This window comes from Dothidotthia symphoricarpi, assembly GCF_010015815.1.
Source record: "Dothidotthia symphoricarpi CBS 119687 unplaced genomic scaffold P153scaffold_32, whole genome shotgun sequence".
NCBI classification, from domain to species: domain Eukaryota; kingdom Fungi; phylum Ascomycota; class Dothideomycetes; order Pleosporales; family Dothidotthiaceae; genus Dothidotthia; species Dothidotthia symphoricarpi.
Genome location: NW_022985039.1, coordinates 125270 through 139213, shown reverse-complemented (window position 1 = coordinate 139213; position 13944 = coordinate 125270). Strand labels below are relative to the sequence as shown.

At 53.9% G+C, this 13944-nt stretch overlaps 6 protein-coding genes across 6 annotated transcripts; 4 read left to right on the top strand and 2 right to left on the bottom strand.

Moving 5' to 3' along the window:
• Window positions 1-102: 102 nt before the first annotated feature.
• Window positions 103-1624, top strand: P153DRAFT_371724 (uncharacterized protein). Its single transcript, XM_033669330.1, has 4 exons — window positions 103-476; window positions 534-634; window positions 685-1043; window positions 1095-1624. The coding sequence occupies exons 1-4, from the start codon at window positions 126-128 to the stop codon at window positions 1274-1276; spliced, it is 993 nt and encodes a 330-aa protein (XP_033517799.1). The 5' UTR covers window positions 103-125; the 3' UTR covers window positions 1277-1624.
• P153DRAFT_371723 (uncharacterized protein) lies at window positions 1525-4401 on the bottom strand. The gene is made up of 3 exons (XM_033669329.1): window positions 3947-4401; window positions 3556-3892; window positions 1525-3506 (listed from the first exon to the last, which is right to left on the bottom strand). The coding sequence occupies exons 1-3, from the start codon at window positions 4028-4030 to the stop codon at window positions 1708-1710; spliced, it is 2220 nt and encodes a 739-aa protein (XP_033517798.1). The 5' UTR covers window positions 4031-4401; the 3' UTR covers window positions 1525-1707.
• Window positions 4402-4851: 450 nt separating this feature from the next.
• Window positions 4852-7347, top strand: P153DRAFT_371722 (uncharacterized protein). The gene is made up of 6 exons (XM_033669328.1): window positions 4852-5243; window positions 5296-5402; window positions 5453-5565; window positions 5618-6042; window positions 6092-6732; window positions 6790-7347. Exons 1-6 carry the CDS (start codon window positions 5197-5199, stop codon window positions 7188-7190), a joined length of 1734 nt encoding a protein of 577 aa, XP_033517797.1. The 5' UTR covers window positions 4852-5196; the 3' UTR covers window positions 7191-7347.
• A 1237-nt stretch (window positions 7348-8584) lies between these two features.
• Window positions 8585-9354, top strand: P153DRAFT_371720 (uncharacterized protein). Its single transcript, XM_033669327.1, has one exon. The coding sequence runs from the start codon at window positions 8619-8621 to the stop codon at window positions 9288-9290; it is 672 nt and encodes a 223-aa protein (XP_033517796.1). The 5' UTR covers window positions 8585-8618; the 3' UTR covers window positions 9291-9354.
• Window positions 9355-9677: 323 nt separating this feature from the next.
• On the top strand, window positions 9678-10335 carry P153DRAFT_352286 (uncharacterized protein; the record flags this gene model as incomplete). Its single annotated transcript, XM_033666378.1, has 3 exons — window positions 9678-9825; window positions 9884-9937; window positions 9991-10335. The coding sequence occupies exons 1-3, from the start codon at window positions 9763-9765 to the stop codon at window positions 10333-10335; spliced, it is 462 nt and encodes a 153-aa protein (XP_033517795.1). The 5' UTR covers window positions 9678-9762.
• A 496-nt stretch (window positions 10336-10831) lies between these two features.
• Window positions 10832-13120, bottom strand: P153DRAFT_164811 (FabD/lysophospholipase-like protein). Its single transcript, XM_033662280.1, has 3 exons — window positions 12922-13120; window positions 12298-12865; window positions 10832-12249 (listed from the first exon to the last, which is right to left on the bottom strand). The coding sequence occupies exons 1-3, from the start codon at window positions 12989-12991 to the stop codon at window positions 11034-11036; spliced, it is 1854 nt and encodes a 617-aa protein (XP_033517794.1). The 5' UTR covers window positions 12992-13120; the 3' UTR covers window positions 10832-11033.
• Window positions 13121-13944: the final 824 nt, after the last annotated feature.

The following is a 13944-nucleotide window of genomic DNA, read 5'->3' as shown; positions in this document are numbered from 1 at the left end:
CGTCGGGATCCCTGCCACTTTAGCGCATTACGCACCCCCGACCTCCGAACGTCAAGGACACGAAGCATCAAGGCCAGCACCCACCAGAGCTCCCCACGCCCACGAGAAAGCTTCACTCCGACACAATGCGGTGGTTACAGGTCCTCACCGCTTCGCTGCTGCCCTTCACGGCCCTTGCAGCCAAGAAATCCACCGGCGACCGCTTCAGCGACTTCCGCACCAAGTCCCTCTCCGCCGGCCAGCCGCCCAAGCTCGATGATGCAAGTTACGCGCAACTGACCAAGGCACCCCGCGACTACTCGGTTGCGGTGCTGCTCACGGCCCTCGATGCGCGATTCAATTGCATGCTGTGCAGGGACTTTCAGCCAGAGTGGCTGCTGCTGGGCAAGAGCTGGGTGAAGGGCGACAAGAATGGGCAGAGCAGGCTGGTCTTTGGCACTCTGGACTTTGTGGACGGAAAGAACACTTTCCAGTCGGTATGGAAGATGCCATAGTCTCGAGCAGCGGACATGTGCGCTGACACGCTTCAACAGATGCAACTCCAAACTGCCCCAGTCCTGCTCTACTTCCACCCCACGGTTGGCCCCAACGCGAAGGCCGACGCGCAGCCCGTCCGCTTCGACTTCACAGCCGGGTAAGCACAGCTCGCCCTAAGCAACATAGACACCACCTAACACACAGCAGCCCCCAATCCGCAGAACAGGTCCATGCCTGGATCTCGCGCCAGGTCCCCGGCGACGTCCCCAAGCCCTCCATCTCCCGCCCCATCAACTACGTCAAGCTTATCTCCGTCACCACCGCCGTCCTGGGCGGCATCACGGTCCTCGCAGTCGCCTCGCCCTACATCATCCCCATTCTTCAGAACCGCAACCTCTGGGCTGCAGTCAGTCTGATCACCGTGCTGCTCTTCACCAGCGGACACATGTTCAACCACATCAGGAAGACGCCATACGTGTCAGGCGACGGCAAGGGTGGCATCAGCTACTTTGCCGGTGGCTTCAGCAACCAGTTTGGTCTCGAGTCGCAGATCATTGCTGCAATCTGTACGTCACCATGCCGTTTCAAAATGCAACATCTGCTAACCGATTTGATAGACGGCGTTCTTGCCTTTGCAACAATCTCCCTCGCCCTCAAGGTCCCTCGTATCGCCGACGCAAAGACCCAGCAGTTTGCCGTCTTCCTCTGGAGCGCCGTGCTGCTCTGCATGTACAGCTTCCTGCTCAGCGTCTTCCGCACCAAGAACGGCGGTTACCAGTTCTGGCTGCCTCCGTTCTAGTTGGATCGAGCATCGAACAGGTAACTCGAAAGGCCGCGTTGGGGCGATGTGGGGATGCTGTGGACGTATACACGTCGAAGATGGAGGACCTTGAAGTACGCGATTCTAGTGATATTCCAAAAGCTTTGGGCTGTGTTGTACTATAAAGCTGTTGGAAATTTGTAGGGGTTACGATTTCCTCAGTGGGGCGTTGCAGGGTGGGATAGGAATGAACAAAAGTATCAACCATGAAAGGATCTCTTCAGGCTTTTGAGACAGATATTGCAGATGTTATATTCATTGAGACATTATGTTGCTATCTGAACTACAATTTGAGGTATCATGTACTGCGTGCTGGCGATCGAGAACCGAAATCCATATCATTGCAAAACGCCCTTTTGTCCCATTGTTCCCAAGCAAGGAAATCTCGATATTCGAAACAAACTCGTCCCTCAAAGCATCATGGTGTGCAGGTCGAACACGTCGTTCCTCCAGCCACCCTCGTCCCAGTCATCGATTCTCTCCGAAGCGCGAGCGCCCTCCTCTTCCCAGAGCTTGACCACACTACCAGGCGCATACTTGCCCTTGAAGACACCCTTGCCCGGCTCCGCAACACCGACCCTCGTGTACAGATCAGGGTCATCCTCAGGCGTCAGGCGAGTCATGATGGCCTTGAAGAACGTCTTGAGATCATCAGGATCAGAGATCCTAGTAGCTCGTAGCCTCTCCCGTGCGAAGAGTAATTCACGGTTGGCGGCATGAATACCATCTGCGATAGCCGTCGCCAACTGCTTCTCCATGACCTTGCGGATGATGGGGCGAAGTAGGGGCTTGAGCAACCATCCAAAGAGACTGAACTTCGATTTACGCAGAGTGTAGGAGAGCTTGTGGATGTGCACGCGGACATCGCGCAGGGTGAGAATCTGCTCCTGGCGCTCCTTTGCGATCTCGACGTCGAGATGGATGTCGATACCGCGTTCGTCGAGTTGAATGGACGCAATACCTTCATCTGCGAGGCGTAGAAGGCCCTTGTGTGCGCGCATGAGGAAACCGATCTCGTCGGCGCGGAACGAAAGCCCGTCAATCTTGATGGTGAATTTCGATGTCACCTTGGACGCGACACGGAAACGAGCCTTGCGGAGTTCAAAGTCGTTGTACGTCTCTACCTTGAAGCGGAAGGGAAGGAACGACGTGTGGTTCACAGTCTTTCCGGGCTCGAAGATGAGATTCTCAAGAAGAATGTCAATCTCAGGAGTCGAGATTTCCAGGCGGGGGATCGGAATGTATTGGATCATCTGGATTCCGAGGGGAACGAAGACGTTGATGGCATCTTGGATCAGCTCGCTGTTGGCATAAGCGTATCGGGGAGAAAGGATGGTCCAGAGATTCAAAGACGTCTTGATGAGTTTCGCAATATCCTGATCGTGCATCACAGCAACAAAAGTCTTTTGAGCTTGTCCGAAAAACTCGTCAACATCTTTGCGGAGTGAAGAATCGGTACCTACGCCACGAGACTTCTTGCGGAGCTCTTGGAACTTCTCGTCTACATGGTCGAGGAAGTCGGGGTCAGTCAACAGCTTCTGAAGCGAGTTGCCAATATCGGTGAGGAGATCCTCAAATTCAGGGTCCTTCCTCGAGTGCTCCAGGACTTTGTGGAAGGAAGTTTCGAGTTTCTTCCATTCCCCGTTGTCACCGAAAGAGCTCAAGAATGTCCAAAAGTTCTTGGCTGCCCTGTCCATAGCTGGGTTCGTGTCAACGTCTTCCTGAACAGTGGTGATGGCGTCCTCTGCCATGCGAGAGTAGGCTTTGGCATATCGTTGAAGGAGCAAGGCCAGCGTCGAAACAGAGTCGGAGTAGTCCCGCTTCTGCCTCAAGTTCGTGACCGTCTTCTTCAACCGGAACAGCAAAGAGTCGCCCTCTGCTCCGGTCAGCTTATCCTCCAGACTGTGCTCCGCCTCTTTGAGCACCTGGACCGTGCCCGAACCAACAACCTGAGCAACTTCAGCGACGTCGCCATTGAGGTCTCCGGCAGATGGTGTAACGATGCTGGCATCCGCACCCGGCTCCTTCAATGCTACTTGTGTTGCTTCTGAAGGTTCAATTTGCTCTCCAGCTTTCTTTGCCACTTCTGATAGCGTGAAAGCAGAGTCTTTGAAAACTTCGCGGCCGATGACGTTTAGGTCACCCAGAAAGACGCGGAAATCTGAGTTTGTGAGTAGTAAAGATCCCACGGTCTGCAGGCTTGAGTAGGCTTCTCACGTGTCAGCGATGCTTTTTCCCACACGTGGGAGTCAACTGACCTGCGGTTGCGTCTGCCTTTGCCTTTGACCGGACTGTGCGACGTGCAATGTCCTCCACGTCTACTGAGACCCTTGACTTGGACAAGTACCAAAGGAAATCCTGAATCTGGTCTTCGCTGTTCTTGTGCTGCAGAAGATCGATGAATTGGTGGAGCCACTGCTTTGTGAACTTCACGAGCAAACGCCCAGAGTCGCTCAGATCGGAGTTCTCGGGATTGAGGATGTCTGCGGCCAGCAAGCTCCGTAGATTGATGGTAGCTTGCTCATTGGAGGGCATGAAACCTTTGCCCAGCGCACGTATCATCTGGTACGAATGCAGCTTTTGGTGGACCTCCCTCTGTTTCACGTGTCAGCAGGAGCTCAATCAATCGCTCTGCGCGTGATGTAGTACCTGCAGGACCGTATCATCGCGATACTGGGGGAGCAGCGGTTGATGATCATCATCGCTTTTGCGGAAACCGAAGCAGGAAGACATCTCGACGGTCGTGTGGTAGTGTAGAAGTGCGGCTCAGGTGCGGAGTCCTAGATAAACAACCTATGGATTTCGAGACGCGTGCTCATTATGACGATCAGTCGGACGTCATAGGCCAAGCCAAGCCACAAGTAAGAAACATCGTTTGCCCTGTTCGACCCAGTTCTTGAAACTGTTGACAGTTCGCAACAGAATCGGGACGCGTGCATGGCTTTCGACGTCTGTCGCTTATGCTTTTACTTCATCTTCACAAGCCTCCGCCTTGGAGACTCTGGCGCTCTCCACAACTTCTCGATCATTGTCGCAAAATGGAACCGGTGGAGATTCCAGGCCAAACAATTGGAAGGATGCTCCCTCCCGAGAAGACCAAATGCTTGTCTTGGTCAAATCTAGAGTTCCCCACACCCGCGAGGCGATCAGCGTCGGGTCGAACCGCCCCTGCACAAGCAAAGTGCACATCTTGACAGACTCGCTCGGCCTCTGCTGCAAGTCGATCGATTAGGATGGGCCGGGAACAGAGCTTCGGAACGCGCATCTCGGCGTTAACGGCGCATCCTGCATTACGTGATTGATGATTGATGCTCAATATTGCCTACGCATCTAAGCCCCGTTTCCCGGCATAGTGCCGCGAAAAGGACTCAATGCACGTCCCGACGTCTGCTTGTCAGCGTACGACCACACCGCATGCACTTTGATGGGTCCAAAATTTACTTCCGATGCTGGATGATCTCCGCTTATCAGTCGGACATCGTTTGATGTCTGCATGAGCAACACGATTGGCGACGATAGACGTTGAACGCTCCAGTTCTCGTCACGCGTCCATGCAAGCCTCCGGCTAAACGTCTTTGAAAAGACTCTGCATCCACCTTCTAGACTCCTAGTTATTAAAGAGCATTGTTCTCGCTTAGGTAAAGTCGGGAGGTTGCTGAGTCGTTGCAGACTGTACTCCGACCTCTTCCGAACGAACGTGTGGCCAAATTCGTACTAACGACATAAACTCACGTGCGTTCTCATCATCCAATCTTCAATCGCCGCGGTGTACGAAACGTCCAATGCAACTTCGTCGGCTCTTAAAAGCCTCATTCCCCTCGTTGGGCCGCCAAACACGTTTTCCTTCCCGTTATCCTCATTTCACCAGATCGTTGGCTTCCGTAGCAAACGAAACAAATATGTCTCTAGCAACTCGCCCAGAACTGCCTCGTCAATTGAGCACCACGTACGTTGCCCTACTCTTTCTAAGACAACACAGGAACTAAACCAGATCGCAGGAGCGGTGATTATGATTCATCCAACACGACAAGTGTGCGCAGACATCTCAAGACTTACGGTCTCACCCCGCCTGCCGTTGAGAGCTTCGAGGTGCAGACTCAACGATGTCAGTCTTCTGCAGCATCTTGCGGTGTGCACTTACTGACTACTTCGCAGGCATCAGGCTCCTGGCTATGAAGATGACCCCAATCGAGAAGTTCCAGTACCTTGTCCACCTCAAGGCCACCAACTGCCACCTCTTCTACAGACTGTTGTCGGAGAACATCAAGGTACAAAAAGTCTTTCAAGCGTTAGAAAAGTGCTTGGCTGACAGATGCATAGGAATTGACACCCCTCATCTACACCCCGACCGTCGGTGAGGCCTGCGTACGATGGCACGAAATCTGGACACAACCCGAGGGCATGTACATATCCTACAGCGACCGTGGCCATATCCGCCAGGTCCTCGACAACTGGCCCCACGATGTGGAGATCACCGTCCTCACAGACGGCTCCCGTATTTTGGGACTGGGAGATCTGGGTGTGAATGGCATGGGTATCCCCGTGGGCAAGCTGTCTCTCTACACTGCCTGCGCTGGTATCAAGCCAGATGCTACTCTGCCTCTCTGCCTTGACCTGGGAACAAACAACGAGGCTCTGCGAGAGGATCCCTTGTACATGGGCTCCAGGGTCCCCAAGGTGTCCGCCGAGGAAGAGAAGGAGTTCCTCGACGAGCTCATGGACGCCCTCACTGACAAGTGGCCAAAGTAAGTACCTCGCAAGTTCTAGCCATTCGGGAAACTGATCGTGTGACAGCATCGTTATCCAGTTCGAGGATTTCAAGAACCCTTTCCCTGCCCTGCAACGCTACCAGCACAAATACAGCATGTTCAACGACGACGTGCAAGGCACCGGCGCGGTCATTGTTGGTGGTTTCATCAACGCCGTCAAGGCATCTGGTGTGCCTGTAAAGGACCACAAGGCCATCTTCCTCGGTGCCGGCAGTGCTGGTGTTGGTGTCGCTAGGCAAATTGTCGAATTCTTCATCAAGGAGGGTTTGACAGAAGAAGAGGCTCGTCGCAAGTTCTGGTTCGTCGACTCGCAAGGTCTTGTTACCAAGGACCGTGGCGACAAGCTCGCCGACCACAAGGTGTACTTTGCTCGCGATGATAACAACGGTCGCCAATATCAGTCCCTTGCCCGCCTAATCGACTTTGTCAAGCCTACGATCCTTATGGGATTGTCGACAATTGGTGGAGCGTTCAACAAGGAAATTCTTCAGAAGATGGCCAAGCTGAACGACAGGCCTATCGTCTTCCCCCTCTCCAACCCCTCCAGCAAGTCTGAGTGCACATTCGAGGAGGCGGTCCGCCACACTGATGGCCGCTGCCTTTTCGCCTCAGGTTCTCCATTCCCGTCGATGGAGTGGAACGGCAAGAATCTCACACCCGGTCAAGGTACGTTTGGCTCATAATAAACACACCTTTTTTTGCATGTGACTAACAACATGTCAGGAAACAACATGTATGTCTTCCCGGGTATTGGACTCGGTGCTATCTTGTCCAAGACCAAAACCATTACACAAGACATGATCTACGCATCGGCAGAATCACTTTCAACTGCCCTCAATGAGCAGGAAGTCGCCGATGGTTGGATATACCCCGATATCCGCCGCATTCGTGAAGTATCCGTCACAGTCACGCGCGGTGTTATCCGCACCGCTCAGAAGAACGGCGTTGACCGTGCAACCGAGCTACGAGATCTCGATGATGAGCAGCTCGACGCTTACATCAAGAAGAGCATGTACGACCCGTTCAACGAGCGCGCAAACGGCGAAGATGAGGGCGCCGATCTCGTCGCGTCTGGCTCAAACTCAGACCTCAACGACGTCACAAGCGGTGTATCTCACTTGTAATGATTACTTCTTCCATCTTTGGCGTCATGGGTTACGGCCTGGGTCTCTGCATTGTTTCACGATCAAAAAGTTTAGACTTGGCTCCGGGATACGGAAAACTGCTCCTCGAGCGTAGATAGCTTCGATACCCTGATACATATCCTCCATTACAAAATACAACTGTAATGTCTGTCCACAACTATATTCTCCAAGTAGCTGAGAAGGATTACGTGACCAATTCAGCCTACGTGAGACTTCTCGCGCATTTTGCAACTTCTTGTGCTTTTTATTCTCCCACTCCGTACTCAATCACACAACCAAGGTTTTACTCGCGCACAAGATAACCCCTACCTTCTTCCTCTCTCCAACCGCTCCAATAGTCCGAACCCCATAGTCGTTGACTCATCATCGATCGGGTTGGATTCGCGATCGGGCTCCTTCCCCAACTACCCCACATACAACTACATCTACATATGCAGGTCCCACTCAACGGCTCCACGCGTGGTTACCCCCGAACCCACCCGACCACGCCTTCACATGCATGTGTAGCGGGTTGGCTGCATGCTGGAACTGCACGCGACCTAACTAGTGTGGTGTATTGGGCGTGTTCACGGAGGAGAGTCCGTTGGACCGAGGCTTCATGAGAGTGTGGATGTTCGATGCGCCGATGCCGGAGGGTTGGGTAGGTGTAGCAGATGGTGAGTATCGTGCGTGCTGTAGTGGTTGTTTGATGCGTGGTATGGATGGTTTTGGAGGGTTGTGTGTTGGGGTGTGCTTTTATCGTGTTGTGGACGGGGTGTACGTTGGGTTGTGGTAGAGTTGTCTGGTGTTGGCAGGATGTTTCTCGCATAGAAAACACTGACTTTTCAGAGATGGTCCCCCGGGCGCGAGCAACTTTTCTTCGAGTGTCATGGCTGAACCGTCGGATATATTGTCTGTGTGATGGATATCTGGACTAGAGGGGCTAACCGTTTTGATGCTGTGAGTGGCTGAAGTGGGAACTGTTTCCTCCTTTTGAGATGGCTTCACATATCACGGCTTTATGCCACGGTCAAAATGCCAGGGGAACATCAAAGCTGCCAGTTCCAACACAACCTGTCACATCGCGTAGGACGTTTCTCGAGCGAATCCGACACACATAGTAAGGACTTTTAAATGCGTTTGTTACTTCATTGTATCTTTTCATTCTCAGATTGATGTCCTCAAGATGCTTGGGAATATTGGGCTAGCAGCAAGTTACGAATATGCTGGACAACTTGAGTTTTCACTATGGACTTTCGTTTTGGGGAGAAGATAGTAGCTTGCAGTTTCATCGCAGTGATCTGGTCATGTATTGGAAAACAACCTCACCTTCACCGTATTGCAATCACTTCTCCCAGAGACATCACGGTGAAGGCAAATATAATATCCATACCTTTCGAACCGTATAGCTGAGCTCATTTACCATATATGATCCCCCGCCTTCCAATTATCTCTCATCTTTCTTTACTCCACCCATCTTCTACATTACAAACCAACCGCTCCGCTCCAGCAGCAACATCCCGCATCCAAACCACATCCATCATGTCAGACAACGGCGGCACCAAGACGGCCAAGGCCAGCGTCCGCCAGGGTTGGAATGATAAGGAACTGGTACTCATACACCAACTACACACCACCCATCCACATACTAACTCTCCCCAGCTCGTCTGTCTCCTCAACGTCATCGAGCACTCCGGCGTCGCCCTCGACTTCAAGGTACATCTCAGCCGCTCCCCAAACCGTCGGATTCACACACTAACACGGTACCAGGGCGCCCCATATCCACCGGGTCGCACGGCATCGGGCTTCTCGCAGAAGATCCAGGCGTTGCAGAAGACTCTGAAGCCCGAGTTTGACGCCATGAAAGCCGGCGTGCCGTTCGAAGGCGCTGCTACTGCTGCTTCGACGCCGAAGAAGAATGCTACGCCGCGCAAGCGGAAGGCGAAGGCTGACGAGGGTGGCGATGCTGAGGGTACTCCTGCTAAGAAGCGGGGTCGTGCGAAGAAGGCTGATCTTGTCGTCGAGTCGGAGCTGGAGGTTGAGATGGATATCAAGCCTGAGGTTGTGGATGAGGATGGTGTTGATGATGAGATCTTCTGAGTTGCTGGGAAGCGATGGCTCGGGGTTTGGTTGTGGGGCAATGCTTGTGCAGTCTTGGATGGGGAGGGATTTGGGTGGTGCTGAGCGACGTTCGTTGGTGGATGCACTACACGAATGGGGGGTTATTTGCTTTGATTTCTGGGTTTCTTTGGTGGTGATGCTTCACGTTTGTTCTGGCATATATCCATGGAAGGAGATATTGCAAAGGGCTTGAACCAGACATGAGCATGAATCGAAACAAATGAATTTGTCACAGTTATCTTGATGTTGATCCCACTGTTCACACTCACCCTCACCCTCACCTTCACGCCAAATGATCGGCACCCCGAATCAGACAGAAGGAAACAGTGAAATAAAGACTCTCTCTCGCAATATAAAAACCCACTCCAGCTTCACACCCACCCTTAACCTCCAACCAACTTCCCATCCCCAACCACATCCCAACATCACCCAACAACACCACCCAACAACAATGTCCTCCGCCGCCGAAACCCCCAAAGCCAAAGCAGCCACAGGCTGGACCGACAAAGAGCGCGTACGCACCTCCCCCCCCCCACCCCTCTACACCACACACCACTAACGCCCCCACGCAGCTAACCTACCTCTTCGCCCTCATCGACAACGCGAGCATGAAATTCGACTACGCCGTACAGTCCCCCCCTCCCCTCCAACCCACCCCCGCACTCACACCCCCCTCTAGAACACGCCGCGCCCCCAGGGCCGCTCAGTAATCGCTTGCCAACGCATGGTAGAGCGCCTCAAGGGCACGCTCAAGACGGAGCTTGAGGCGTTGCAGACGGGTCAGCAGATCGAGGGCACGCCGAAGAAGGGCGTTGTGGGGACGGGGACGGGGACGCCGCGGAAGCGTAAAGCCAACTCTAGTGCCGCGGAGGGTGCGAGTCCGGCGAAGCGCGGGCGCAAGAAGAAGAGCGAGGAGGTTGTGCGGGAGGAGGATGAAGAGGATGAGGAGGAGGAAGAGGGTATGGTGAACGTCAAGGTTAAGGATGAAGTTAGGGATGAGGATGAGGTGGAGATGGAGATCTAGGATGCGTTTACCTTGCCTTGCCTTGTCTTGGGGTGATGCGTGGGCTGGCGCGAAACCGGTGCTTGGTGGTTTGTCGGCGTTCTGCTTTGCGGGTTGGGAGTTGGAATTTGTGCATTGGGATTTAACAGAAGAAGGGGGTATCACATGGCGCTGAAGCCATGCCATGCCATGCCATGCTGTAATGAAATCCAATCCATCAGCTATATTGATGTAGACAACTGAGAGAATGACTGACTTCATATCCATGCCTAGCGACACATCACTGACACAGACATGAAAGGCGAAAACCCCCATCACCAAGACACCGCAACACGACGTGAAAAACGTGATAATATTCGAACCACAAAAACAGAAATAAAGAGCTAAAAAGGGTATCTGAGCAACCTTCCACACCAAAAACAAGCGGGCGCAAAATCCAAAATCCACACTGCCACATCGTGCACACTATGTCGTAGCTCGAGGCAAGAAGGACCATTCGCCGGACACATAGTGGCCGTCTCCCCAGAAGGCGGGACAAAGCAGGCGTTGGTGGGCGTTTTTCAAAACCACTAGGGTTTCAGAGACAGGGTTGTCCAGAAGCAGAGCAGACGATTTCGTACATGTCAAGGCCGTTACTCGTCACATCGTTCAGTAGAGTGGCCATCACCACGGCCTCCCCACCAAGTCATCCATCAACAATCCAACCACACAACCCACGCTCACCGCGAGTAGTCAGGCTTCGTAGCTTTATTAACAGTCGGCGGCTCATCCGTATCAGGGTACGGCAACGGGGCCCCCGGCGGGGGTCTCGAGAACGGCGAGCCCGCGGGCGGCGAAGTGCGCGATGCAGAGAACAGCGGCGGCGGCCTCTCCGCATCCTGAAACGGTGTTTTCGGCGGCCTGGGCGGCACGTTTGAGAATCGGTCTTCGAAGCTCAGGCGTGGCGAGCCTTGTGTTGAATCTGGGCGGTGTGTGGAGAATTGCTCGCCCGAGCGGCGTCCGGGGGAAGTGAACTCGCCCGAGTGTCGCGATAGCATGTCGTTCGTAACGGGTTGGGGGAACTCGTCTGAGGAGACGGCGAGGTATTTGTCGCTGTCTGAGGGCCGGCGATGGTCTATGGGCGTCAGGTGGGTTCCGTGGGGTTGGACTGGGTGCTGGGCATGATAGTATTCTGGTGTGATTTCGTCGGCTGGTAGCTCGATGGCCATGGGTGATGGGTCTGGGATTGTGGGAAGAGGCTTGAGCGGTGCCTGGCCGCTGACAAGGGGAGGCTGACCCTTTTCTGCGCGCTCCCACCGTATCTTCGCAAAGTGAATCCGCGCAATCTTCGCGGACGCATCGAGAGTCATGCTTTGCACGTCTTTTTCAGACAGGTACATGCGTGTGTTAGTGCTGATCTCAGACAGGGCATTCCACTCGTTCATTCCAAATTCGCCCACACCGACGTTGACGTTGAGGCGGTAGTAGTGTTCGGGGTTGACATGGCGTTTGGCAAGGTGGTCCTTCATCTCGCGATGCGTTTTTTCGCAGTCTTCAATCTTCTGTATCAGTCGCCGCCTGGCCTCTGCAAAGTCGCCTATGCCGCCCGAGACGAAGCCTTCCCACCAGAGATGTTGTTGGTTATTTGTGCCATCCGGTCGCTTTCCTGTACCAATACTGATGAAGACTCCAACATCACGCCCAGGCCACTCATTGCAGACCGCTTCGTCAAGAGCCATAGGCGCGGGGTTGTATTTTCCCGTGCCCTCGTCGAGGAAGACGGATTGGCCGATCTGGATGGGCTTGAATGCCAAGGCGGTAGCAGACGTGGCACGTCCAGCCTGCCAGATGGTTGCGTTGGGCTCCACGGCAGCCTCTTTGCGAGAATCGTAGGACCGCAGGAGGATCTGACCTGTGCCAGTCTTTTTCGAGCCTTTGTAGACGGCGGTAATGGCGCTGTCGACCGTCAGTAAATCATTTCGCTTGTTCAGGCAATCTACCTACGTCTTTGTGCGCTCTTCGCGATTGTCATACAGCATGGCATGTGGATTTCCCCACTTCATCGCAGCTATGCGCAGATTCACGGGCGTGGTGCCGATCTGGCTGTAGCTGCTCGATGTGCTGGCGCTTCTTTGCATGCGCCCAGCCATTGCGCTGCCAGGCGTCATCGGGGTGCGGACATCCGCTGAGGATCCCATGTGGTTGCTGGTGTCGTTCCCCTCGTCGTCGTAGATGGTGTGTTCCCGCACGCATTCCATGATGGCCTCCTCCAGCTTCGAGGCCTTGAAGAGCGTCGATCGGTAGGGTATGCCGGCGAAAGTCTTGTCCGTCTCGAACACCTTTCTCGTCATGCGGACATAGACGTTCTTACATGTCTCAACGTCCATCCTCAGCCGCCCCAGCATGATGGCAATCAGCCCTCCTGTGCCGGTGCCCGCGATGAGGTCGAAGTGGTCGCATGGTTTGGGTATCTCGTTGCGCTTCGGGGCCCTGCCTTCTGTTTCGACAAACGTCCGGTGCATCAGCTCCTGGAGGATGATGAGCATCGAGTACCCCCGTACGCCTCCACCGTCTGCAGCGCGTGTTAGTACTTGCATGTCGAAGAGGCCATGACATCCTGGCACATACCTAGCGATAGAATGCGCAGCGGCGGCCCCTTGGTTGTGTCCTTCCTGCGCATGATTCCGTTTCCTGCCATGTTTGGTGTTTGTGCTACGCGCCCGGTGTGACTGTGAAGTAGGAGAGTAGGCTCCGCGACGAGCTTAAAATCTAGCCTCGGAAGGCGCCGTGAACAGTCGCGCTTCGTTCGTGTGGTAGCCAGTGACGTGTATAAAAGCAGTATATTGTGATTACGTGGTTACGTAACGCCTTGAGCGAGGTGTAGGTAGCGAAGGTAAGGCAAGGTAAGGCAAGGCGGCTGTAGGTGACTTGGTGTTCTAGGCGTGCGCCTGACGCGCTCAACGAGTCTCGTGTAGAAAGAACTCGCAAGAACGTGGCGGACAAAGAAGCTCACTAATAAACAAACCACGCGACGAATGTATACAGCGAACAAGAACAAGGCGCACGTGGATGGGCAACTTCTTGAGGCTTGCGACTGCTTGGGCATTCACCCATCTTTCAACGTCACCGGCGGGTCGGCCAAGCGCTACCAAGCTGAGCCGAACGGTGCACAGCCACTTGCTATTTCCATCACCTCGACCAACCGCTGGCCCGCTCGCATATGACATCAGGCCACATCCTGGCTCGAAAGGCACCTTGAAGCTGTCAAATATTCCGGCTTTTCCGTTGCGGTTCGTCTCTGCTTCGGTAGATCATCGTGCCTTGCAGCGGCTACGTCCTGGCCCGCTTTGCCTCCGGGTACCTCCCTTCTAGCAGTCCTATGCCCAGCCAATCAATACCGCTGCGTTGTGTTTCGGATAGCCGTGTTTCCAGAAGGCATCGCTCTCTCCGAACAAATGGAATCGTGCGATGGAACATGGCATGGATGAAACTCGGATATGTCTGGTTGTAGACTCGACGTCAGATGAACAACTGAAACAATGCCCAGAAGGTCTTGGTCAAGTCCCGGCCCAGGTTGAGAGAAAGTTGAACTTGCACATGAATTGCTGAGATACTTGTTGTTATTTTGACAGCTCTCCATTCCATAACTTT

Coding starts and splice junctions, on each gene's coding strand:
- P153DRAFT_371724 (XM_033669330.1), top strand. CDS start 126: ATGCGGTGGTTACAGGTCCTCACCGCTTCGCTGCTGCCCTTCACGGCC. Junction 477..533: donor GAAAGAACACTTTCCAGTCG/GTATGGAAGATG, acceptor ACGCTTCAACAG/ATGCAACTCCAAACTGCCCC. Junction 635..684: donor CGCTTCGACTTCACAGCCGG/GTAAGCACAGCT, acceptor AACACACAGCAG/CCCCCAATCCGCAGAACAGG.
- P153DRAFT_371723 (XM_033669329.1), bottom strand. CDS start 4,030: ATGTCTTCCTGCTTCGGTTTCCGCAAAAGCGATGATGATCATCAACCG. Junction 3,893..3,946: donor GCGATGATACGGTCCTGCAG/GTACTACATCAC, acceptor CACGTGAAACAG/AGGGAGGTCCACCAAAAGCT. Junction 3,507..3,555: donor AAAGGCAGACGCAACCGCAG/GTCAGTTGACTC, acceptor ACACGTGAGAAG/CCTACTCAAGCCTGCAGACC.
- P153DRAFT_371722 (XM_033669328.1), top strand. CDS start 5,197: ATGTCTCTAGCAACTCGCCCAGAACTGCCTCGTCAATTGAGCACCAC. Junction 5,244..5,295: donor CCTCGTCAATTGAGCACCAC/GTACGTTGCCCT, acceptor ACCAGATCGCAG/GAGCGGTGATTATGATTCAT. Junction 5,566..5,617: donor TGTTGTCGGAGAACATCAAG/GTACAAAAAGTC, acceptor ACAGATGCATAG/GAATTGACACCCCTCATCTA.
- P153DRAFT_371720 (XM_033669327.1), top strand. CDS start 8,619: ATGATCCCCCGCCTTCCAATTATCTCTCATCTTTCTTTACTCCACCCA.
- P153DRAFT_164811 (XM_033662280.1), bottom strand. CDS start 12,991: ATGGCAGGAAACGGAATCATGCGCAGGAAGGACACAACCAAGGGGCCG. Junction 12,866..12,921: donor GCTGCGCATTCTATCGCTAG/GTATGTGCCAGG, acceptor CACGCGCTGCAG/ACGGTGGAGGCGTACGGGGG. Junction 12,250..12,297: donor CGCGAAGAGCGCACAAAGAC/GTAGGTAGATTG, acceptor GACGGTCGACAG/CGCCATTACCGCCGTCTACA.